Source organism: Mustela putorius, unplaced genomic scaffold (genome assembly GCF_011764305.1).
Source record: "Mustela putorius furo isolate JIRA1106 unplaced genomic scaffold, ASM1176430v1.1 tig00000450_pilon_pilon_pilon, whole genome shotgun sequence".
Lineage (NCBI taxonomy): Eukaryota > Metazoa > Chordata > Mammalia > Carnivora > Mustelidae > Mustela > Mustela putorius.
In genome coordinates this window covers 26105894-26124732 of record NW_025421385.1, presented here as the reverse complement: position 1 = coordinate 26124732, position 18839 = coordinate 26105894, and the positions used below count along the sequence as shown (strand labels likewise).

Sequence of the window (18839 nt, the reverse complement as noted above, 5' to 3'; positions counted from 1 at the left end):
ACTTCACTGAACAACACCTCTTTAACTCTCCATTGTGCTATGCAGCAATGAGACTTGCATAGTGATTTTGTAAGTGGATGTAATCATTCATCTAGTTCCAGCATATTCCTTTAATAAATTATTACTGTCATGTCCAGAGGAAACAAAATATTCTGCAGAATTTTTTGTGATACAAATAATCCTGCCTACTTATTTTGGGCCCAGTATCATGGTATAGGAGGTAGAACCATGTCTGTCAGGGCTATTTTTCCAACAAAAATATATTGCACCCCAGGTATGTGCCAGATACCCTGCAAAGTCCTGGAGAAACAGGCAGGCAGATGATGTCACTTCTGCCCTTAAGATACAATCATATAAAAATACAAGTAATAACATGCAAGCAGAAGTAAGTGATAGGCTGGTTGGGGACCCAAAACACACAAGAGCCCTTAAGCAAGCGCTGAACTGCACCTTGAGTGCAGGGGTGCGAGGGGACGGGTGCCTAGCGTGGTATCAGAGACAGCACAGCTCTCTGGGGGACGAGGTGGGGGGAGGACAGGCACCTCAAGGAAGGACAGCCAGAGCTGCGAATGGAGAGAGAAAAGGAATACGAACGACCAGCAGGGAGGGAGGGAGACTGGTAAAGAGAACACGCGAGACCTCCAGAGACCTCCATTTCGAAGAAGACAAAAAGGTGCTCAGTGGTGGGCGGGAGGAGGAGGTGGGGCGTGCAGGGGTCTGGTGAGCTGGACAGGGGAGGTTAGTGCGCACTGAGCCGTTACGGGGGAGGTACTGTTTGCACTGAAGGGTGACAGGAACGAAGATGACAGCAATGAAGGATGCAGCACAGCGAGGTGGGGGGTGGTCTACGGAAGGAGGGAGGGGAGACGAGGAAGAACACGACGGCCACCGTTAGCCAGTCACACCACATCAAGCTGGAACAAAGTCTAGAGAGGGAAGAAAAAAAAAAAAAAAAACTCCACTTCCCAAAAGAATCATCAGGACGTGGTAACTGTGGGCATATGGACAGGAAGGCAGTTGAGTCCTCCTCAACTCCCGGGATTGCGACAAGGCCAGGAATGGTGCTGCCAGTGACAGAGCCAGGACAGGAGGTGAGGGGGCTCATGGGGAGAGGAGAAAGCGGAAGGGCAGGCCCCGAGCACTACCTGTTCTGGTGTGCGTGGGATCGGCCTGAGGTAAGGACAGCCCCCCTCCCCCTGGAGGGAGAGACGCTATAGTACATGGAAGGACAGGGTGACAGGAAATGTAGCTCCAACTCGTGGAAAAAACAAGCCTTTCATGCTGTGGGGTGTGGTGGGGGGAGGGTCCCGACACCTATTCTTACAACCCAAAAGAAACTAGCAGTTCATGCTTATAAGATTATTAATTATCAATATGAACAAGACATTGGCCAGAGGGAACTCCTGAAGATCACCCGGGGCCTCCGTGGTGCTGGGTTGTCTGGATTACCACAGCAAGCTTTTCCGCCAAGTGAGGACAGAAGAACTCATATCTAAAAGTAATTTGCTCATTGTCCAATGCAATTTGTTTAAAGTGCCTCCATCAAACAATATATTTCAGGTGGCCTTAATGTTTTAAATAAAGTACAGGGGAAAAACTGAAGTAAATTATTTCTGTCAAAGAATAATCACTCTGTGTTAACTATGACCATGTCAGAATTATAAAACAGACAGACTGAATAAGGAAAAGACAAGGTGATGTGTCGACTGTCATTAATAAAAGCTCTGACTTTATGGCTGCACTTTATGACTCATCTCTGGTTCTTACTCTCCACAGGGCATTCTGTGCTAATGATATATAGCAAATGCAACAGCGCTTCTCTCTGAATTGATGAGTTCTGGTGAATATTGAAGGTTTCCACTTTCTAAAGAACTTATAACCTTAGAGAAGGAAGATTATAAAGATATATCACGTCCCCCCAAATCTCCAAGCATCGATTTGCATCTCATTCAATCTAGTGAAAGAGAATGTCACCTTAAGACAAAAGCAGAACCACTTCCTCAGGACTTTAAAGGCAGAAAACTCACATTTTTGGGGGGATGTTTCTATCTCTGACAGCTCCCTATATAAGGATCACTGGTGCAACCTGACTTGCTCCTGAATAACACCCAGGCCACCTACATGAAGACTTACGCCACTAAAGGCTCACCTGGACCCACCAAATACGAAGGGGCAAAATTCATGTGGCACTTAGGAAGCACTCACTGAATGCTGGATCTTGCCACCCTTGGGGGGGATATTCTGTCTCGGTTTGGCTTGAAGCCATCAGGCTACTGAAGTCACTACAAACCAGATTCCTCATACGAAGATGTTAAAGGAAATGGCTAAAACCGTGTTCCTTGGCTCATGGATCCCTCATCCAAATATAAATGAGGGTCAGGCAGTGAATGAAGATTCTGAGGAGACAGGTGGAGAAATGTCCTTGAAGAGAGCCCCTGTCATGTTCTGCCCCACCCTCCCTCCCCCCCGCCCAAGTGAGGAGCCCAGCTTATGAGAACATCTAGAAGCCAGAGGAAGGGCCTGGGATACACTGCTGCCTCAGAGTTCCAGATGTCGGTTTTGCAGGAAAGAGCAGGCATGGGGTTTGTCTTGGGTCCTGTCCTAAAGAACTTCCCAGAAGGACGTGGAGACCTCAGTAGAGAAGAAAGGGGTGGAGTGCACTCAGGTGCCCAAGGGCTGAGGAGAATCTCAAGCAAACACCCACAGTAGTGCTTCTTCCAGGACCAAGAGAACTGCAGAAACAAGGGCCAGCAGGAAGCCCTCCCTGAGACAGTCCGTTGCCTGTCCTTTCCCTTCTACCCCTATGCAAGGCCAGGTTTAATGTGTCAAGCACAGGGCATACTGCCTTGAGCTAAGGGGGTTAAGAATCCCCTACTTTTCTCGGATGTGAACCTGGACCTGTCTGATTCTAGTACTTGTGCTTTAACTCACTGAAAGTCACAGAAAGAACTGCTTTATCAGACAGGGCCACTCTGCAGATCTCAGAAGGAACTGTTTTCCTCATTTTGTACTTATACCTTCACAATTTGGGATGGCCCTAGATTTTACCCTATTCAATCCATCAGCACAAGTTCACATCTTCCAAATAAAGTCTTCCTTGGCTTGAAGGTACCAGACTCTCCTTTTGTATAAAAAATGGTAGCAAACTTCGTGGGTCTTAGTCTCATCAAATTAGCTTTCAGGCTATGAATAATTTATAAAGCAGCATATCATTTTTGGAAATGGTATTTTGGAAAATCACAAAGAAAATGAAATGGCACTCTGAAACAATTGCTAAAGGGAGGTTCTCAAGAGGTTAATGTAGCTCTGTGCACATAGGAAGTTTCAGTGACATCTGACAACAGTCTCTTCTTTTCCAATGAGAGGACTGTAGATCCACTCCGAAATCTACAACAGGTATAATACAAACAGCCAAAGGTTATTCAAAAGCCTAAAAGCTAAGGATTCTGATCTAAATGGTTTACTACAGAGAGGCAACTGATATTAAAACAATACACTACCGCTGGAAGCCTGGATTCATACTCCACAATTTTCTGAAGACCCTGCGTGACATTGTACTAACCACACAGATGCTGTTCAGACACTTCGCTCTCGATGACTGAAGGCTGAAGGCTCTTTACCTTGTAACCAGTCTCCAGAGAATGAGAGCTGTACCAGTTTTTGGCCTTCTCACTAAAAACAAAAGCACACAGTGTTCCAGTAGCATGGGATCTTACCTAAGACATCCTTCTCGTGCTCAGGAACAAGCACTTTCCACTTCGACTCCTCAGGATCTGTGAAGTCGATGTTGATTAGGCGATAGTTAGGCGAATGGCGATTTGTCTTGAATGTGAACACCGTCCCCTCATTGGTCACATAGTCATATTCTCCTTCAAAGTTGTCGATCAGTTTTACCCACTTCAGGATTCCTGGTGAGAAACCAAAGATCCCTGTCACCTCTCCTGTGCCAAAAACAGTGTGGTTTATTTATGTGTATGTTAGGGAGGACAGAAAAGTCTGTCCATGGAACACAGAGCAGACACAGTATTTGGAAGATCTAAGGCTTGAAGACAGCAAGGACAAGTACAGGTGAATTTTAAGGTTTTTAAAAATGTGAAGAAAATTTTTTTCCTGAAAACCCTGGCAATGAAGGAGACTGAAGGCCCTCTCCTCTAAGCATCCTGCCTCATGTAATCTAGGAAATCCTCCTCTACCTGAGTGTGTCTCCTGTTGGAACACTACCTTCTACCTCAACTGCCACCACACCATGCCACATCTTCATCAGTCCCCTCTGGGTCTTCTGGCGGTGGCTCTCCCCGGGATGATTTCAAACACGTGCACACACACAGATACACACAAGACACACACATACACACTCACAGGTGATATCACTAACACACACATACACACACACAAACAGGGTTGATTTTACACTAAATGCCACTTATAAAATAAAAAATATAAATTAAAAAAAAAACCACCAGGAAGACATCTATTTCACAATGTGACCGACACAGATGTTCAGAATACTTTACAAAAGTTTTATAAACAAATGAGCTCTATGATTTCTAAACTACTGAAAGGCAATGCCAGATCTTAGCTACTCTCTAACTAATCTCCTACCTTAAATTTCTCAGTGAAACTGCTAATTTGGATAGTTTGTTTATATTCCTTTAGTCTCTCAAGGCTATTTTACATTATCTCATTCATCTCCATAGCATAATATCTTATATGATATTTTTTGTTGAATTAAATTTAACAAGAAAAATATACTCTGATGGTAGAAAGAGAAGTTTGTTTTTTGTTTTTTTTTTTTTTTGGAGACATAGCTGAATTAAAACCACAGCTCAACTATTTAATGGTGTGACCTTGAGTAATCTCTTTATCCTCCCCTAAGCTTCATTTTCCTCAATTGTAAACTAGGAGGAAGTTTATTCAAAAAATATTATAAAGTGACTACTAATACCTACCCACAACAAAAACTCAATAAATATTATGTTAAAACAAATGACTAGAATTAAAATAATAAGCAGTTAAACAAAAGCTATAGCTTTCTTATATGCCAGCAATAAGCAGTTAGAAAACATGGGATGAGGACGGCCCTCTCTTAGAGCAGAAGCAAAATTAATACTTAGGAAGGCAGGGCACCTGGGTGGCTCAGTTGGTTAAGTGACTGCCTTCGGCTCAGGTTATGATTTTGGAGTCCCAGGACCTAGTCCCACATTGGGCTCCCTGCTCAGCAGGGAGTCTGCTTCTCCCTCTCACCCTCCCCCTGTCATGCTCTCTCATTCTCTTTCAAATAAATAAATAAAATCTAAAAAAAAAAAAAAAAAAAAAAAAAAAAGAATGCACTTAACATGAAATGTGGAATCTATATGAAGAAGGCTCTAAAACTTCCCTAAGGCATCCTAAAAGCAACAACAAAAATACCCTGAATAATTGGAAACACATACTATTATTTCTAGATGGGAAGACTCAGTATTTCAAAGGTGCAAATAATCCCAAAGGAAATCTATAACTTTAACATAATTCCAATCAAAATTCAATTGAGAATTTTAGGGAATTTGACAACATCATTCTAAAGAGAGGGGGGAAGCAGGCCCCCTGTCGAGCAGAGAGCCCAACACAGAACTTGATCCTAGGACCCTGAAATTACAACCCGAGCTGAAGGCAGAAGGTTAACCCACTAAGCCACCCAGGAGTCCCTTTAGCAATGCTTTTCACTTTAAAGTCTACTTTGATATTTAAACAGCTATGTGATTTTCATGGTAACATTTTGGGCCGGTTGTCCTCTGCAAAATGATCCCAATTATGTTATCATTTCTGAAAAGATTTTCTTTTCCAGGTCTCTTCACCACTCATGCTTTCCACTTCTTGGTGGGCTACATTCCAGGTAATTTCCTTACATTCATATTCTAATTCATTAATTTTCTCTTCAGCTGTGTCTAATTTCCTCAACCTAATAACTGAACTTTTTAATGTTAATAACCACATTTCTTATTTGCAGAAATTCCATTAGTCTTCTTCCCGTCTGGTCATTCTTTATGATATGTCATTTCCTGCTCATACTTCCAAGCTTCTTGTTTATTTTTGTAAAAGCAGAATCACATTATTTATTTATTTATTTGTTTGTTTATTACATTATTTATTTTTAAAAGTATATTTAATGTACTTATTTTACATTAGGAATGGGATAAGTCCACTCTGCTTCTTCTGGTTGTTCTTTCTATTGCTCATGCTGGTGATTTTGTCTGATTTGTGACTTTTTAAAAAAAAAAAAAAAGGTTTTATTTATTTATTTGACAGAGAGAGAGATCATGAGTAGGCAGAGAGGCAGGCAGGGGGTGGGGGAGCAGGCTCTCTGCTGAGCAGAGAGCCTGATGTGGGGTTCAATCCCAGGACCCTGAGACCATGACCTGAGGCAAAGGCAGAGGCTTAATCCACTGAGCCACCCAGGTGCCCCTGTGACTTTTTTCTTTAATTTGAGATTTTTGACTGTGAAATGATTTCCCTTGAAACATTATCTGTGGCAATTCGTGGAGGCCTGGTTAAAGTGGCACTCCTTCAGAGAAGACTTCCATTTGGATTCCATTTGCATGTTGGGAGGCAATGAACCTGGGAACCCTTTAAGTTAAATTATTGGTATGAGGACTTTTGGACCTCAGAGGGGCAATCCAGACAACTGTACCCACGTCAGTCTTTCTCATGTTTTAGGAGAATTCACACCCTGCTACTACCTCTCCCTCACTAGTACGAAGGTAAAGGCAAGCAGGTTTTCCTCCTCTTCTCACTCCCCATTTCCCCACTCCTAGGTTTATTTCTTAATCACCATTACATTGACAGTATCCCTTATTGGACTTTCCAACATGGAGAACCAGAGGCTTTATCCACCATCCCATTGCTCTAGGTGGCCATCGGATGGGAAATCAACCCCCAAACCCCAGGAGGAACAACCCAGAACAATCCAGGATTCCTGCTTTCATTTTGCCTTTGGTCTCTATGGTTTCTCTTGTTCTGTGTACTAATTTAACAATATATTTAGAAAGATACTTTATAAACTTCTTACAGCATTTCAGTTATTTCAACTGGGAGGTTACTCAGAATATATAATCTGCTAAACTCCTTCAAAGACAATTAATTTTTATAAAGATTAAGCTGTGCATTCAAATTATAATTTTTTTTAGTGACAAACTGCTAATCTCAAAAGGAGGTAACCAAAGGTAACTTCATTTTTTAATTTACAGAAAACAATGCTTTAAAAGGGGGGGGAAAGGGACGCCTGGGTGGCTCAGTTCGTTGAGCAGCTGCCTTCGGCTCAGGTTGTGATCCTAGGGTTCTGGGATCGAGTCCCACATCGGGCTCCTTGTTCCGTAGGGAGCCCGCTTCTCCCTCTACCACTCTGTCTGCCTGTGCACTTGCGCTCTCGCTCGCTCTCTCGCTCTCTGACAAAAAAATAAATAAATAAAATCTTAAAAAAATAAATAAATAAAGGGGGGGGACAAAAAATATTCCTTAGAAGAGTAAGTAAATAACTAAAAACTTAGTGGGTAATGTAAAAATTGCAGACAATCAGAAAAGTACGTTTGTTTATAATAAGAGTGATGAATCACAATTTTCTGGACTATGACATTTGTAGACACAAGAGTTTTGGCTCAGGAAAATGTCAGATTCCTTAAATGTTCCCCTGACAATAAAACATTTCCTGATGTGCAACCTTTATTTCTCAAAGTAACCATCTTACGGTTTCTACCTGAAAAGGTCTTGCTGCCATTGTAGTGATATTTATTATGACCCTAGCCACCCCACCCCCAACACAAAAAGTCACTGAAACATCTACCAAAGGCACGGTAGACATTTGACTGTCACTATCTCTATATAATCAGGGGAGCCTGAAGATGTGGCACATTTGTTTCAAATAATCAAGGCTCCAGTGAACACTGAAATAACAGTGTACAGTTGTTATCTACCATCAAATTCTGGAGTATTAACCTCAGTCATTAATAAATACTACAAGTCATAAATTCATTCAAATTGGAGTTATGTGGCTGGACTTATACAAAGGTGGTTCAGAGTACTGGCACATTTAAAATGGAGCTCAAAAATACTTCTGCTCTCCTGAGCTCCTTGCTCCTCAGGGCTCTGGCACGAAATAATTCAAGAGAAATGGTATTTCAGTTGAACAATGGGGCTCACTCAGTTTTGCTATTCACAAGCCAGAACTCTATTGATTTAAATGGAACACAGAAAAATTACTTTTAAAAAAGAGACATGGCTTAACTCCCAAACATCTCGGTTTTTTGCCAACCTTTTCTTAGATTCTTTTCTCTGTAAGTGACATTATTCGCTCTGAAGCCAAAAGAATCCAATTCCCAAACTTCTTCACATTAAAGTTAAAATTACTTTTTATAGACCTGATTCTTGGTGGGAGAATGATTTGTTTACTGAGTGAAGATTAGCTTAAAATAATTCATCTTGTGCTTTCCCTAGAGCAAAGTCATTACTTTTATTGCTTTCTTTGAAAATGCATGGTATTAACTATGTTTCATAGAAAATTTTCATAAGCTCTCTAGTAACAGGAGCTATAAAGTGCTTTTATACTTTATGAAACACTATGTAACAACATAAACAAATGGAAAGTGTGGACTTGCTCTAAAACCGAAGGGGGGCGGGGGAGGTGGCTGTTCCTGGCCTGCCAACTTCTTTCCACCTCCCCTGCCTCATAGTGATGGTTAGAACATGGGTTTGGGTGTATCAGCTGACCTGAGTCTGAATCTTTATCTCAGGAAAGTGAACTGGCCTCACATCCCAGGCTCCTGGGGATAACATGTGCTCCTCAGAGGTTGTTGAGAAGGCTACATGAATTCTCGACACTCTTTGCTCAGAATTTGGCACACAGAAAATGTTAAATAGTCAATACTTACTACTATTCCAAATAATCCCAGCATTCTTCAAATGACAAAAATAAGCTAAATGTGGCTTCTGAACAGCCTGATTTGCTAATAGTGAACTTTAAAATCTGATTTCCATCTGTCACAACACACAGCTATTTTCCTAGAAAAAGCCCTTAAAATCACTCATTTTAAAATTAGTGAAAATACTAATTTTATCACTACTACTTATTTTACTTCAAAATCCACGTCTTATTTTTATGTTATCTTTTGATGTTCCAATTCTTTTTGCCCTTCTTGCATTCCCGCTCTGAAACGCACTCTTTTCTCATGACTCCCTGTCTCCCAGAGACGTCCCCCTCCCCTGTGCGTCCGGCTCTTCACACTCAGCTGAGCTTGCTACACTTTGGACAACTCTTTCATTTCAAGTTTCTCAAATGTTTATCTCCCCCTTTCCACTCCACCTCAGCCCCACAAGGTATGACCCGTGGAGTCACTATGGTCCCGGCTACCTAGAAACAAGAGGTGTGCCCTGCGTTAGCCAGAGATGGCCAAAGGAGCCATTTAGGTGTCTGATGAATACTGAGCTCCTTTTATTTTTACATATAATCCGGAGTGTAAATGCATTTCTTATTCAGAAGAAAGCCAATTTTCTTATTTAATGACATGGAAGTACTAAAACAACATGCTGAGTGCTGGAAACTTCATCAGCCTAGAAGGCTCAAACTTTCAGCAAAAAAGGAAAAAGCAGACAGGGTGGTGAAAGTCTGGATTTAGTAAGGGTGAGGTGGTATTTCTTTTGATGATCAATGATGTCCGCACCACCTGTCTTTTTTGCCGAAGGCTTCGTTAATGCTGCAATTGGGAGCAAAGACCACTTTGGGCCTGCCTGGAGGACGGTGACATTCGTGCCAGGAGTACGTTATGTCACTAACAAGGATTTCAGGCTCTGATAGATCTTTTCACCTAATAATTGCTTCCTAAAGATTCTACTTAAAAACCTCTCATACAAGTTTAAATTCATTCAAAACTGGGCCAAATGGTCAGAGTCTCTTTTGTTGGTCACCCTATAAAAGATGAAATAAAGTCTCTGACCTTTCACAGAAAAATTGAAAGAACCAAAAAGAGAGGGAACAACAACAACCAAAAACCCAGAGGGGAGTGAGAGGGACCTGAGTGTTTTCAACTCCAGAGCTGTCCTACCTCTGCGCCTGGGCCTGTGTGCCAGGTCACAGCACCGATGCGCCCTGAAATTGGGCCCAGCAGGCGGGGCGCACACCAGGGGAGGAAGAACTGCACAGAGTGGGGTGCTGCTATGTGTCTGCTTCATAACTAAACAGGTAACATTTATACAATCCTGCATTTCAGACTGAAATATATGTATCTGTTGACAGTGTGAAGACAACAGAAGCAATCGAATTTAAAGTCGTAGTCTCATACTCTTCCAATAAAACTATTCAGAAATGTACATTAACTATATTGAACACTAAGATAAATTTATATAAGAGAATGTTGAAAACCATCGCTTATATTTTCATGGTATAAATTAAATTTTAATGAAATTTTTTGAAGTCCCAATATATGAAAAAAGAACAGATCTAAGTCCTGATATTTAACAGTAATAGAGAAAATATGTGAAAATTCATTCCCAATTTAGTTGATATGAAGTAACTTTACATACTATTGACCGTTGAACAGTGCAAGGGTTAGGAACACCATCCCGGGCAGAGTCAAAAATCCACGTATACTTTTACCTCCCTCAAAACTTTACTACTGGACCACTGTCGACTGGAAGCTTTCCTGACAACACCACGAGTCAATTAGCATATATTTTGTATGTTATGTGTATTATATACAGTATCCTTACAATAACGTAAGCTACAGGGAAGTGACCACTAAAAAATCTTAAGAGAAAATACCTTTACAGTTTAATACTGTATTTATTATCAAGAAAAGGAAAAATCCGTGTAAACATGGATGTGCAAAGGTCAAATTAGGGCTGTTCAAGGGCCAACTGCATATTCAAAATAGGATAATAAACTTAGGAAACAAAATACATATATAATTCAAAAAACTATTAAGAAAAGTAGAGAAAATATAACTAAGAAAATCTAGACACGGATCATTTTCTTCCAAGGTTCAGAATGATTAATTTCAACTAATCTACTGGCATCAATCACATTAAGAATCACAGGAGTCAAGACTCAGCTGTCTTTTCTACTGCAGAATGATTAAATTATCATGCCAGCCTGGGGTCCTAAGTGGTTTCCTCATTTTTGGTCTTAAACAAGGAACAGACAAAGAGAAGCAAAAATCTCCTGCTTGTACAATATACAGGACTGGAGAAACATGGTCTGTACCTATTCACCATTCTCAGTTTAACAAAGGATAAAAATTCAACTAAAAAAAATTTAGGTGGCCAGAAAAGTGAAGATTCAAAATGCTTCCAAGAAAATTTAACAGTTACTGATGGAAGTTGGCTTATAAAGCAGGGCCCTCTGAGCACCAGGAGCCACAAAGGGCCAATGATATTCAAGACAAGCTGGAACCCACCTTCTATGAGTCTATGTTAAAGAAAAAAAATTATCTTACACTTGTTAAAATGGTAAAGAAGACTGTATTTAGGACTGTTGAGATAATCAAGACTATCACAATATGAGAGAGAGATCAGACTTAACTCCAAATACAAAAAAGATAGCTGGGAAAAAGATAGCCAATAAGCAGAACGGACAGAGGGGTAGTCACTGAGAAGACACATAGAGTAGAGGAGTTCTTGTGAAACTGACCCAAGAATATTCTTGGTGACAGCAGGTCAAAGTCATCAGCATGTGGAGGACAGTGGGTAGGGGGGGAGTGAGGAATTTTACCAGATATCAAGGGTGATCAGGACGGTAGGGGATTCTCTCTAAATTGATGTAGTGAGATTCTTGTCACAACTAAGCTATGTTGGTCCAATGAGGGAGGAGGAGGCCAAGGAACCAAGGTTGAGGCCTAGCTAGGAAGAGGACTTAGGGAAGACTAAGTAAAGTCTGGTCAAGGACCGAGTCCTTGTTATCTGTCAGGCACTGCTCTAGGGGCTGGGCAATCCAGAGAGCAAGACAGACAAGGTCCCTGATCTCATGCAGCTCACAAATACTCAAAGTGTTCTTACTGGTTTTGTTTTATTTTTGTATGGAGAGAAAAAGAAATCAGAATTTGGCAAAAGAAAACAGTTAACTGGAGAAGGAAAGGCGTCAACCGACGGCATGAGAAAGTGTGCTCACGGCTAAGACAAAAATCTCTCCTTCCCCAAAGAAAGTAGAGAGAGAGCAACTCAGAACATGTCTCCGGCAGCCGGCACCAAAGGGGGTGTGATGTTCTTTGGAAGGCACCTACTTGGCGGTTTTGAACACCTAGGAAATCATATATATGCCTAGTGCTGTTTCTACATAGTGGTGAATGAGGTGAGTCAGAGGACTTACCTGGACGTAAAGATCAGGAAAGGAGCAGCCAACCACCCTGATTTGCAGTTCTAGGGAAAAGCTACAGCCCTCAGTTTGTAACAGATATCATTCTTAAGTGAAAATACTGCAGATGTAAGTGGTGGAAAGGAGGTTCTCTGAGGAAAGATCCGGCTAACAGAGTGGCAAATGTTCAGCAGATTGGAGAAGAAAAATTGGAATTTACAAGACAAATGTAAATGACAAAGGAATCCAGTTTCACAGGGAACTCCTTTAACTCTCAAGGCTCTAGGATTTTTTTTTTCCCATCCTGTATTTTTGTAGTTTTGTTTTCTCTGTGTCCTGTTTTTTCTATGATATTGTACAGCCATCAGCCACTTTTTTGTGCTTTTTGTGATTCTCATTTCAAAATGCACAGGGAAAGAAGGTTTTCTTGGGAGGCAAAGTTGACAGAAAAGTTAAAAAGTGCTACCAAAGTAAAGTTATTTAGTTTTCCTGACAAGCAATTCAGTGATGCCCTAATAAATGAAGAATTAATTTGCATGAAAATGCTGATCATTTTCCCTGCCTTTAAGGCAAGAAAGATTAAAATCATAGCAGAAGGCTTTGGGTTAAGTTTCAGCAATATAAAATGAAAGATTTCGTAACAGATTTAGTTTTTGGTCACCGGCTATTCAAGTTCAACTCATCGGATAGTTAACTAGCACATTTAGCATTTCAGTTAAATGTTAGTTATTATTCCCCTCGTTTAAAAAATATTACAAGCATGCATCAGGTAAGGAAATAGCAAGAAAAAGATCTCTGGCATATAAACCCCTGAAATTTCAATTATCAATTATCAAAAATTAGACATCTCCCCACACAGTCTTGCACTTACAGACACACCTATTTATGTTTTTGTTAATGAAAGGACATTTCTTTTTTATTATGAATCTGATTTTGCAGGAAACAAGTCAATACTAAGATCTGTGTTTAGAGCAGCTTTGATACAGAAGGTTAACTATTTATTCTAGGACTTCCTCAATCTATTTTCCCGTGGTTTCCCAAATCAAAGTGTGCTCATTCCAAATATTTCTCTTTCAGTCAATAAACAATGGAAAAAAGAAGGGAGGAATTCCTAGAACCTACTATGTGCCAGGAACCCTGCTAAGCTGTATTCCATACCTCTTCATTATGCCTCACAATTCCTCCTGATGTAGGTATTCCTTCCCCATCAGTAGTCATGGAAATAGTGAGAGAAAACATTCCAACTCCAGGCTCACCAGTTAGTTAGTCTTGGAGCTGAGACTAAAATTCACATCAGACTTGAAAGTGTTCTGGTTATTGTTGCAATACATTCAACCCTGGTCAGTAGGGGTTATTTAAAAAATTTTTAATGATCACTATCTTGATCTGCTAGGTCTCTCCTGTTATAAACTAACTATTCTTAATGTCTTCAACAGTTCAACTCATAGTACTTGTCTCTTTAAAACAGCAATAATCATATTATCGACTCCTAATGAACCAGCTGTCAATTCAAACAAACGAACAAACTCTCTTTAATATTGTCATATGCAAATGGATACTACGCAGCCATCAAAAGAAATGAAATTTTGCCATTTGTGACGACATGGATGGAACTAGAGGGTACTATGGTTAGCAAAATAAGTCAATCAGAGAAAGACAATTATCATATGATCTCCCTGATACGAGGAATTGAGAGGCAAGGTAAGGAGTTTGGGTGGTATGAAAAGAATAAATCAAACAAGGTGGGATCAGGAGGGAGCTAAACCACAACAGACTCTTAATCTCACAAAACAAACTGAGGGTTGCCGGGGGAGGGAGGTAGGGAGAAGGTGGCTGGGTTATGGATATTGGGGAGGGTATGTGCTGTGGTGAATGCTGTGTACTGTGTAAGCCTAACGATTCACAGACCTGTACCCCTGGGGCTAATAATACATTGTATGTTAATAAAAAAAATAAAAATTAAAAAAAAATATTGTTGTATGCAACTGACTTAAACCCAAGCGCAGAAATGGATCCCCATTTCATCTTAATTAGTACTGGCCGATCATTGTGACTGTCGAGAGCTTTCAGAATCCTAGGACTGCCATTCAAAGGAGTAACTACTCTGAGGTTTACGTCATCCACAGAGTTGATGCTAGTGAAGCAATGATGAAAAAGAGATGGCAAGCTGAGCCAGACCGCGACATTAGCAGCTGTCATGGGCCAACACTCCCTAGTGCCTTCAGTATGCATATCAGTGTATGAATCAACAGCTTCCAATCCACCTATCTTATTATTCGCTTCCAAATCTATAGGATATCACGTACTTTTTTAAGCGCCTCAATGAATTCCAAATACTGGTCAGTTTAGTCACCTTATTAAAAAATGAAATCAGGTTCGTATGGTCAGACTTGTTTGCTCTCTCTGTGGTTTTCCATGAGCTCACTTGGATGGTCTTTTTGACATGTCTGGAGTTAATCAATCAAATACTGACCCCAAGTGTTACTGCCAAGGTGTTTTGTAGGTGTGATTAAAGACCATAATCAGTTGACTTTAGGTAAAGGAGATTATCCTAGATAATCTAGGCAGGGCTGATTGAATCAGTTGAAATGTCTTCTCCGGGAAGTGAGGTTTCTCTGAGAAAGAAGAAATACCACCTGTGGACAGCAGCTTCAGCCTGTGCCTGAGAATTCCAGACTGTTTTTCCTGGTGGCCTGCCCTACTGATTTCAGACTTAGCTAGCCAGCCCTCAAGTCACATAGGCCCGTTTCTTACAAAACATCTCTTAATGTATGTCTCCTACTGGTTCTGCTTCTTTGGGTAAACCTTGATAGATACCTTCACAAGCCATCAATAACTACATATACCTAGGAGTAACTCTAACAAGTAGTATATGGTTATGGGGCACCTGGCTGGCTCAGTCAGTAGAGCATGAGACTCCTGATCTCAGGATTGTGAGTTCAAAGCCCTATGCTGGGTGTAGAGCTTATGTAAAAGTTAAAAAAGTAAAAAAAAAAAAAAAGTGGTTCCACTGAGAGATCAAATACCAAATAAATTTACAGGTTTACACACAGCCCTAGTCCAACATATGGCTGGACTTCTGTTCAGATCATGACAAAATAACCTTAAAATTCCTCTGGATGATTTAAAAAAAGAGAGAGAACAATTGGAAAATGGTAATCGCTAAAGTAAGAGCACTGGGCTCTTCACCTAGACTGCAAAACAGCCACCTAAGAAGCAGAGACAACAGTCAAGGAAGTCAAGGAAACTCAAGGAAGATCCAACTGGGAAGGCCGGCCAGGAGCTGGCTTGTTTTGTGAACAGGAGCTTCCCAGCTGCATGCATTATTGCCATTTACGGTTCCTTAGACGCTTCCCTTCTTTCTCCTTCCTGTTCTTTCAGGGCTACAGTGTCTAGCATTTTATTTGTGATGGCCTGGTGTACCTCTCTGCCATCTTCCTTCCAGAATCTCAGTCTCTAGGGATCATACCCTCTTCTCTAATTCCTCCATAATATGGCAATGATAAATTGGGGGATAAAAAGTATGCAAAGTTAAAAAAAAAAAAAAAAGATAAAGACCAAGAGGTCTGGAAGACAACAGATTTTCCTTGAGTTCTGCCAGCTCTTCTGTAAGTTTCACTCAGTTATTACTATTATTAAAGCGGACACAGCAATACGAGTTCAGTATACTGGTCTATGGAAGAAATTCTCCTCCTTGTACTTAAAGGAAATTAAGCAATTTGTGTTTTTTGATTTGTTAACTTGCATCATTTAATAACAAGTCTAGCTAATAATTTAAATATATAATGAGAAAGTAATAAAAAGAAAATGAAACTGGCGCTCTCTAGAGGAAGAATGACGGAACTGGAATTTATAATAAAGTGGAGAAAAGTGAAGTTCTTTCCACTATCTCAGACTCACAAAGGAATACTGTGTGGGTAACAGCAGAGTAACAGCTGTCCCTGTTTTTTCCAGATCCCATTCTTCAGAGGTTCAGTTCCGTGTCGACTAGACTGGAAACTCAAGCGAACAATTCTTAGGTGCTGGTTTTGCTCCTGTCAAAGAACGTGACAACTGGCGTGGTTCTTGCAACTTCCTTTTGAAATCAAAATGGGTGTATCTTTTTTTTTTTTTTTAACAGAAAAAACCCTACAAGTATCTTTATTAAATGGATATATATGTCACACCTGAATCAATCTGCTGACTTCATCCTTCTGCATCTGGGAATGGCGCTCTACAGTATCTAAGAATGTTGGGAGAAGTTTAAAAATGAAGCAATGCCCGATCAAAAAAAAAATGTATATTTTCTTATCATAATGTAACACAGTGAAGTAATTTAATAATTTAAAATGCACTCAAATTATATAGTTTGAAAATCTGCATCACATTCTCTAAAATATATTTATTTTAACCAGAACAGTGTAATTAGTTTCCTGTCCTTATCCGAGTGCCAGCCTATCTGTGCAGTTTTGGGGTCTGGGTATTCTTAGCACAGTAAATTGTGCAGCTGGAAAGCTTTAGCACTCGATAATGCTGCTGCTATGACCTAGAGGCTCAAAGAGAGCAACATTTAAAATGAGCCACCGCCACAATCTGTAGCTGGCTGGTCCTATGCTTACTCTCATGATGTATAAGGCTCCCAGAAAGCAAAATCAGGCTGTTACTGTGCATGTGGCTCAGTGCTAGGAAACCACCTTATAATTACCTGTTAACCTGACTAATTCTCACGGGTCTCTTCCTTTTGCCTGTGACACTTTGCACCATTACATCTAGACAATTACAGTGCTTTGCAGACCAAAGAGCTAGATTCTCTTTAACTGCAATAATCTTCATCTGCAATAATCAACAGACACGTCCACATTCATATGCAAAGTATATGGTTAACCTCAATTTATGGAGAAAATGCTAAAGCCAACAAAGAGCTTCATTCAATTTTTCCTCATTTTATGCAACAATACTGAAAGAAAAAATATGAACTGAGGGTTCATACGGCTGAATGGAAGGAGGTTTCTTGGGAAATCAATTAAAAGATCAAAATAATTGCTTCTTAATGGAGCTTTCTGGACTATTGCCTGTTTGAAAGATAACTTACCACTGATGCCATTGGATTCCTGCTGTAGGTCACAGTACCAGAGTCGGTTTACTGGATCACATCCCTCCCTTATTGATAATAAGACATAGCGACCATCGTCAGACAACTAGGAAGGAAATAAAAACAGGGCAGGGGGCTGATTAGAAAATCTCTTTTGTGAAACCACTGTTAACTAAAAAATAAAGGTTAACCTCAAATGTCATATGGTTACCCCAAATTTATGACTGGCAAAGAAAGTCAGAAAAAAGATAAACATCAATTTTAATTTATTTTTCTTTTGCATCACAATTTGAAAAAAAAAAAAAGCATAGTGAAATACTTAAATGGAAAATATCAACAGATATAACTGCATGTCGTGACTCAATGTGATTTTTATTTAAATTTATAGTCTAGGCTTTAACTGAGAATACATGCAATCTGCCATTCTAAATATCAATATCCCTGACCCTGAAATTTCATCATGGGTCACATATTTTAATACTTTTGTAAATGAGTAAGAATTAGCAAAACAGGCAGGACACAATAAAGTTCATCGGTGGTGCAACTTGGTGATGTGATGCGGTTTCTACTGAGCAGATCCTTGGGTATCTTTAGTTGCCTCTACAACACGATGTAAAAGACCAAAAGCCTGTGCTTCTGTGGATTTCCTTGGTAGTATTAAACAGGAGAATCTCAGGTAGCAAAAACAATCTTGGTAGACTAATATGACAAACAATATATTATAATTTTGAGTTTCCAAAATGAAATAGAAGTGGTTTCAAACTCTATATAAATGCACACACATATCATTTTGGAATTAACCTTTTTTAATTCAATGTAATTTAAAAAATCAATCCATGTCAACATACGTATATTTAATTTCATTTTTTAATTGCTATGCAGTATTCAGATCTAAAAATATACCAAAATTAATTGATCCTTTTTCCCACGAATAAATGTTTTATTTTTATTTTCTTCCTATTACAAGTAACACGTCACAAAAATTCTGAACATGTTAATCTGCGGCCTTATCTGTATTTCCAGGTCTATAAAGAGAAATGAAATTTTTCAGTGGCAGGATATGCACATATTCAACCTTGTGAGGTGGTGCCAAATTATTTTCCGAAATAGTCATACCAAGTTACATCTGACGTGTCACAGTGAATGACAGTTCCTGTTTTTCCACATCCTACTACAATGGCTAACTTTACCTAGCAACTTGGCTAGACCGCAGTACCCAGATATTTGGTCAAACATTATTCTAGATGTTTCTGTGAAGATGTTTTTTGGATGACACTGACATTTAAATTGGTGGATTCTTAAAGGTGATTACCCTCCATAATGTGAGTACGCCTCATACAACCAGCCCAGAGCGTTAACAGAAAAACAGTGACCATCCCAGGCAAGGAGGAGTTCTGCCAGCAGACCACCCTTAGACTCAAAACTGAAACTCTGGATTTCCAGCCTGCTGATGTA

General features: G+C 40.0%; 1 protein-coding gene across 3 annotated transcripts in view; it reads right to left on the bottom strand.

Annotated features, from left to right (window-relative positions):
- Positions 1–18839, bottom strand: part of LOC101674902 (prolyl endopeptidase) — a 113688-nt gene that overhangs the window by 46801 nt on the left and 48048 nt on the right. For all 3 annotated transcript variants that reach the window (XM_045080258.1, XM_004753430.3, XM_004753431.3), the window contains 2 exons: positions 17385–17490; positions 3717–3908 (listed from right to left, as the gene is read on the bottom strand). In XM_045080258.1, the coding sequence (XP_044936193.1) occupies positions 3717–3908; positions 17385–17490 (298 nt within the window). The remainder of the gene's footprint in view (positions 1–3716; positions 3909–17384; positions 17491–18839) is intronic.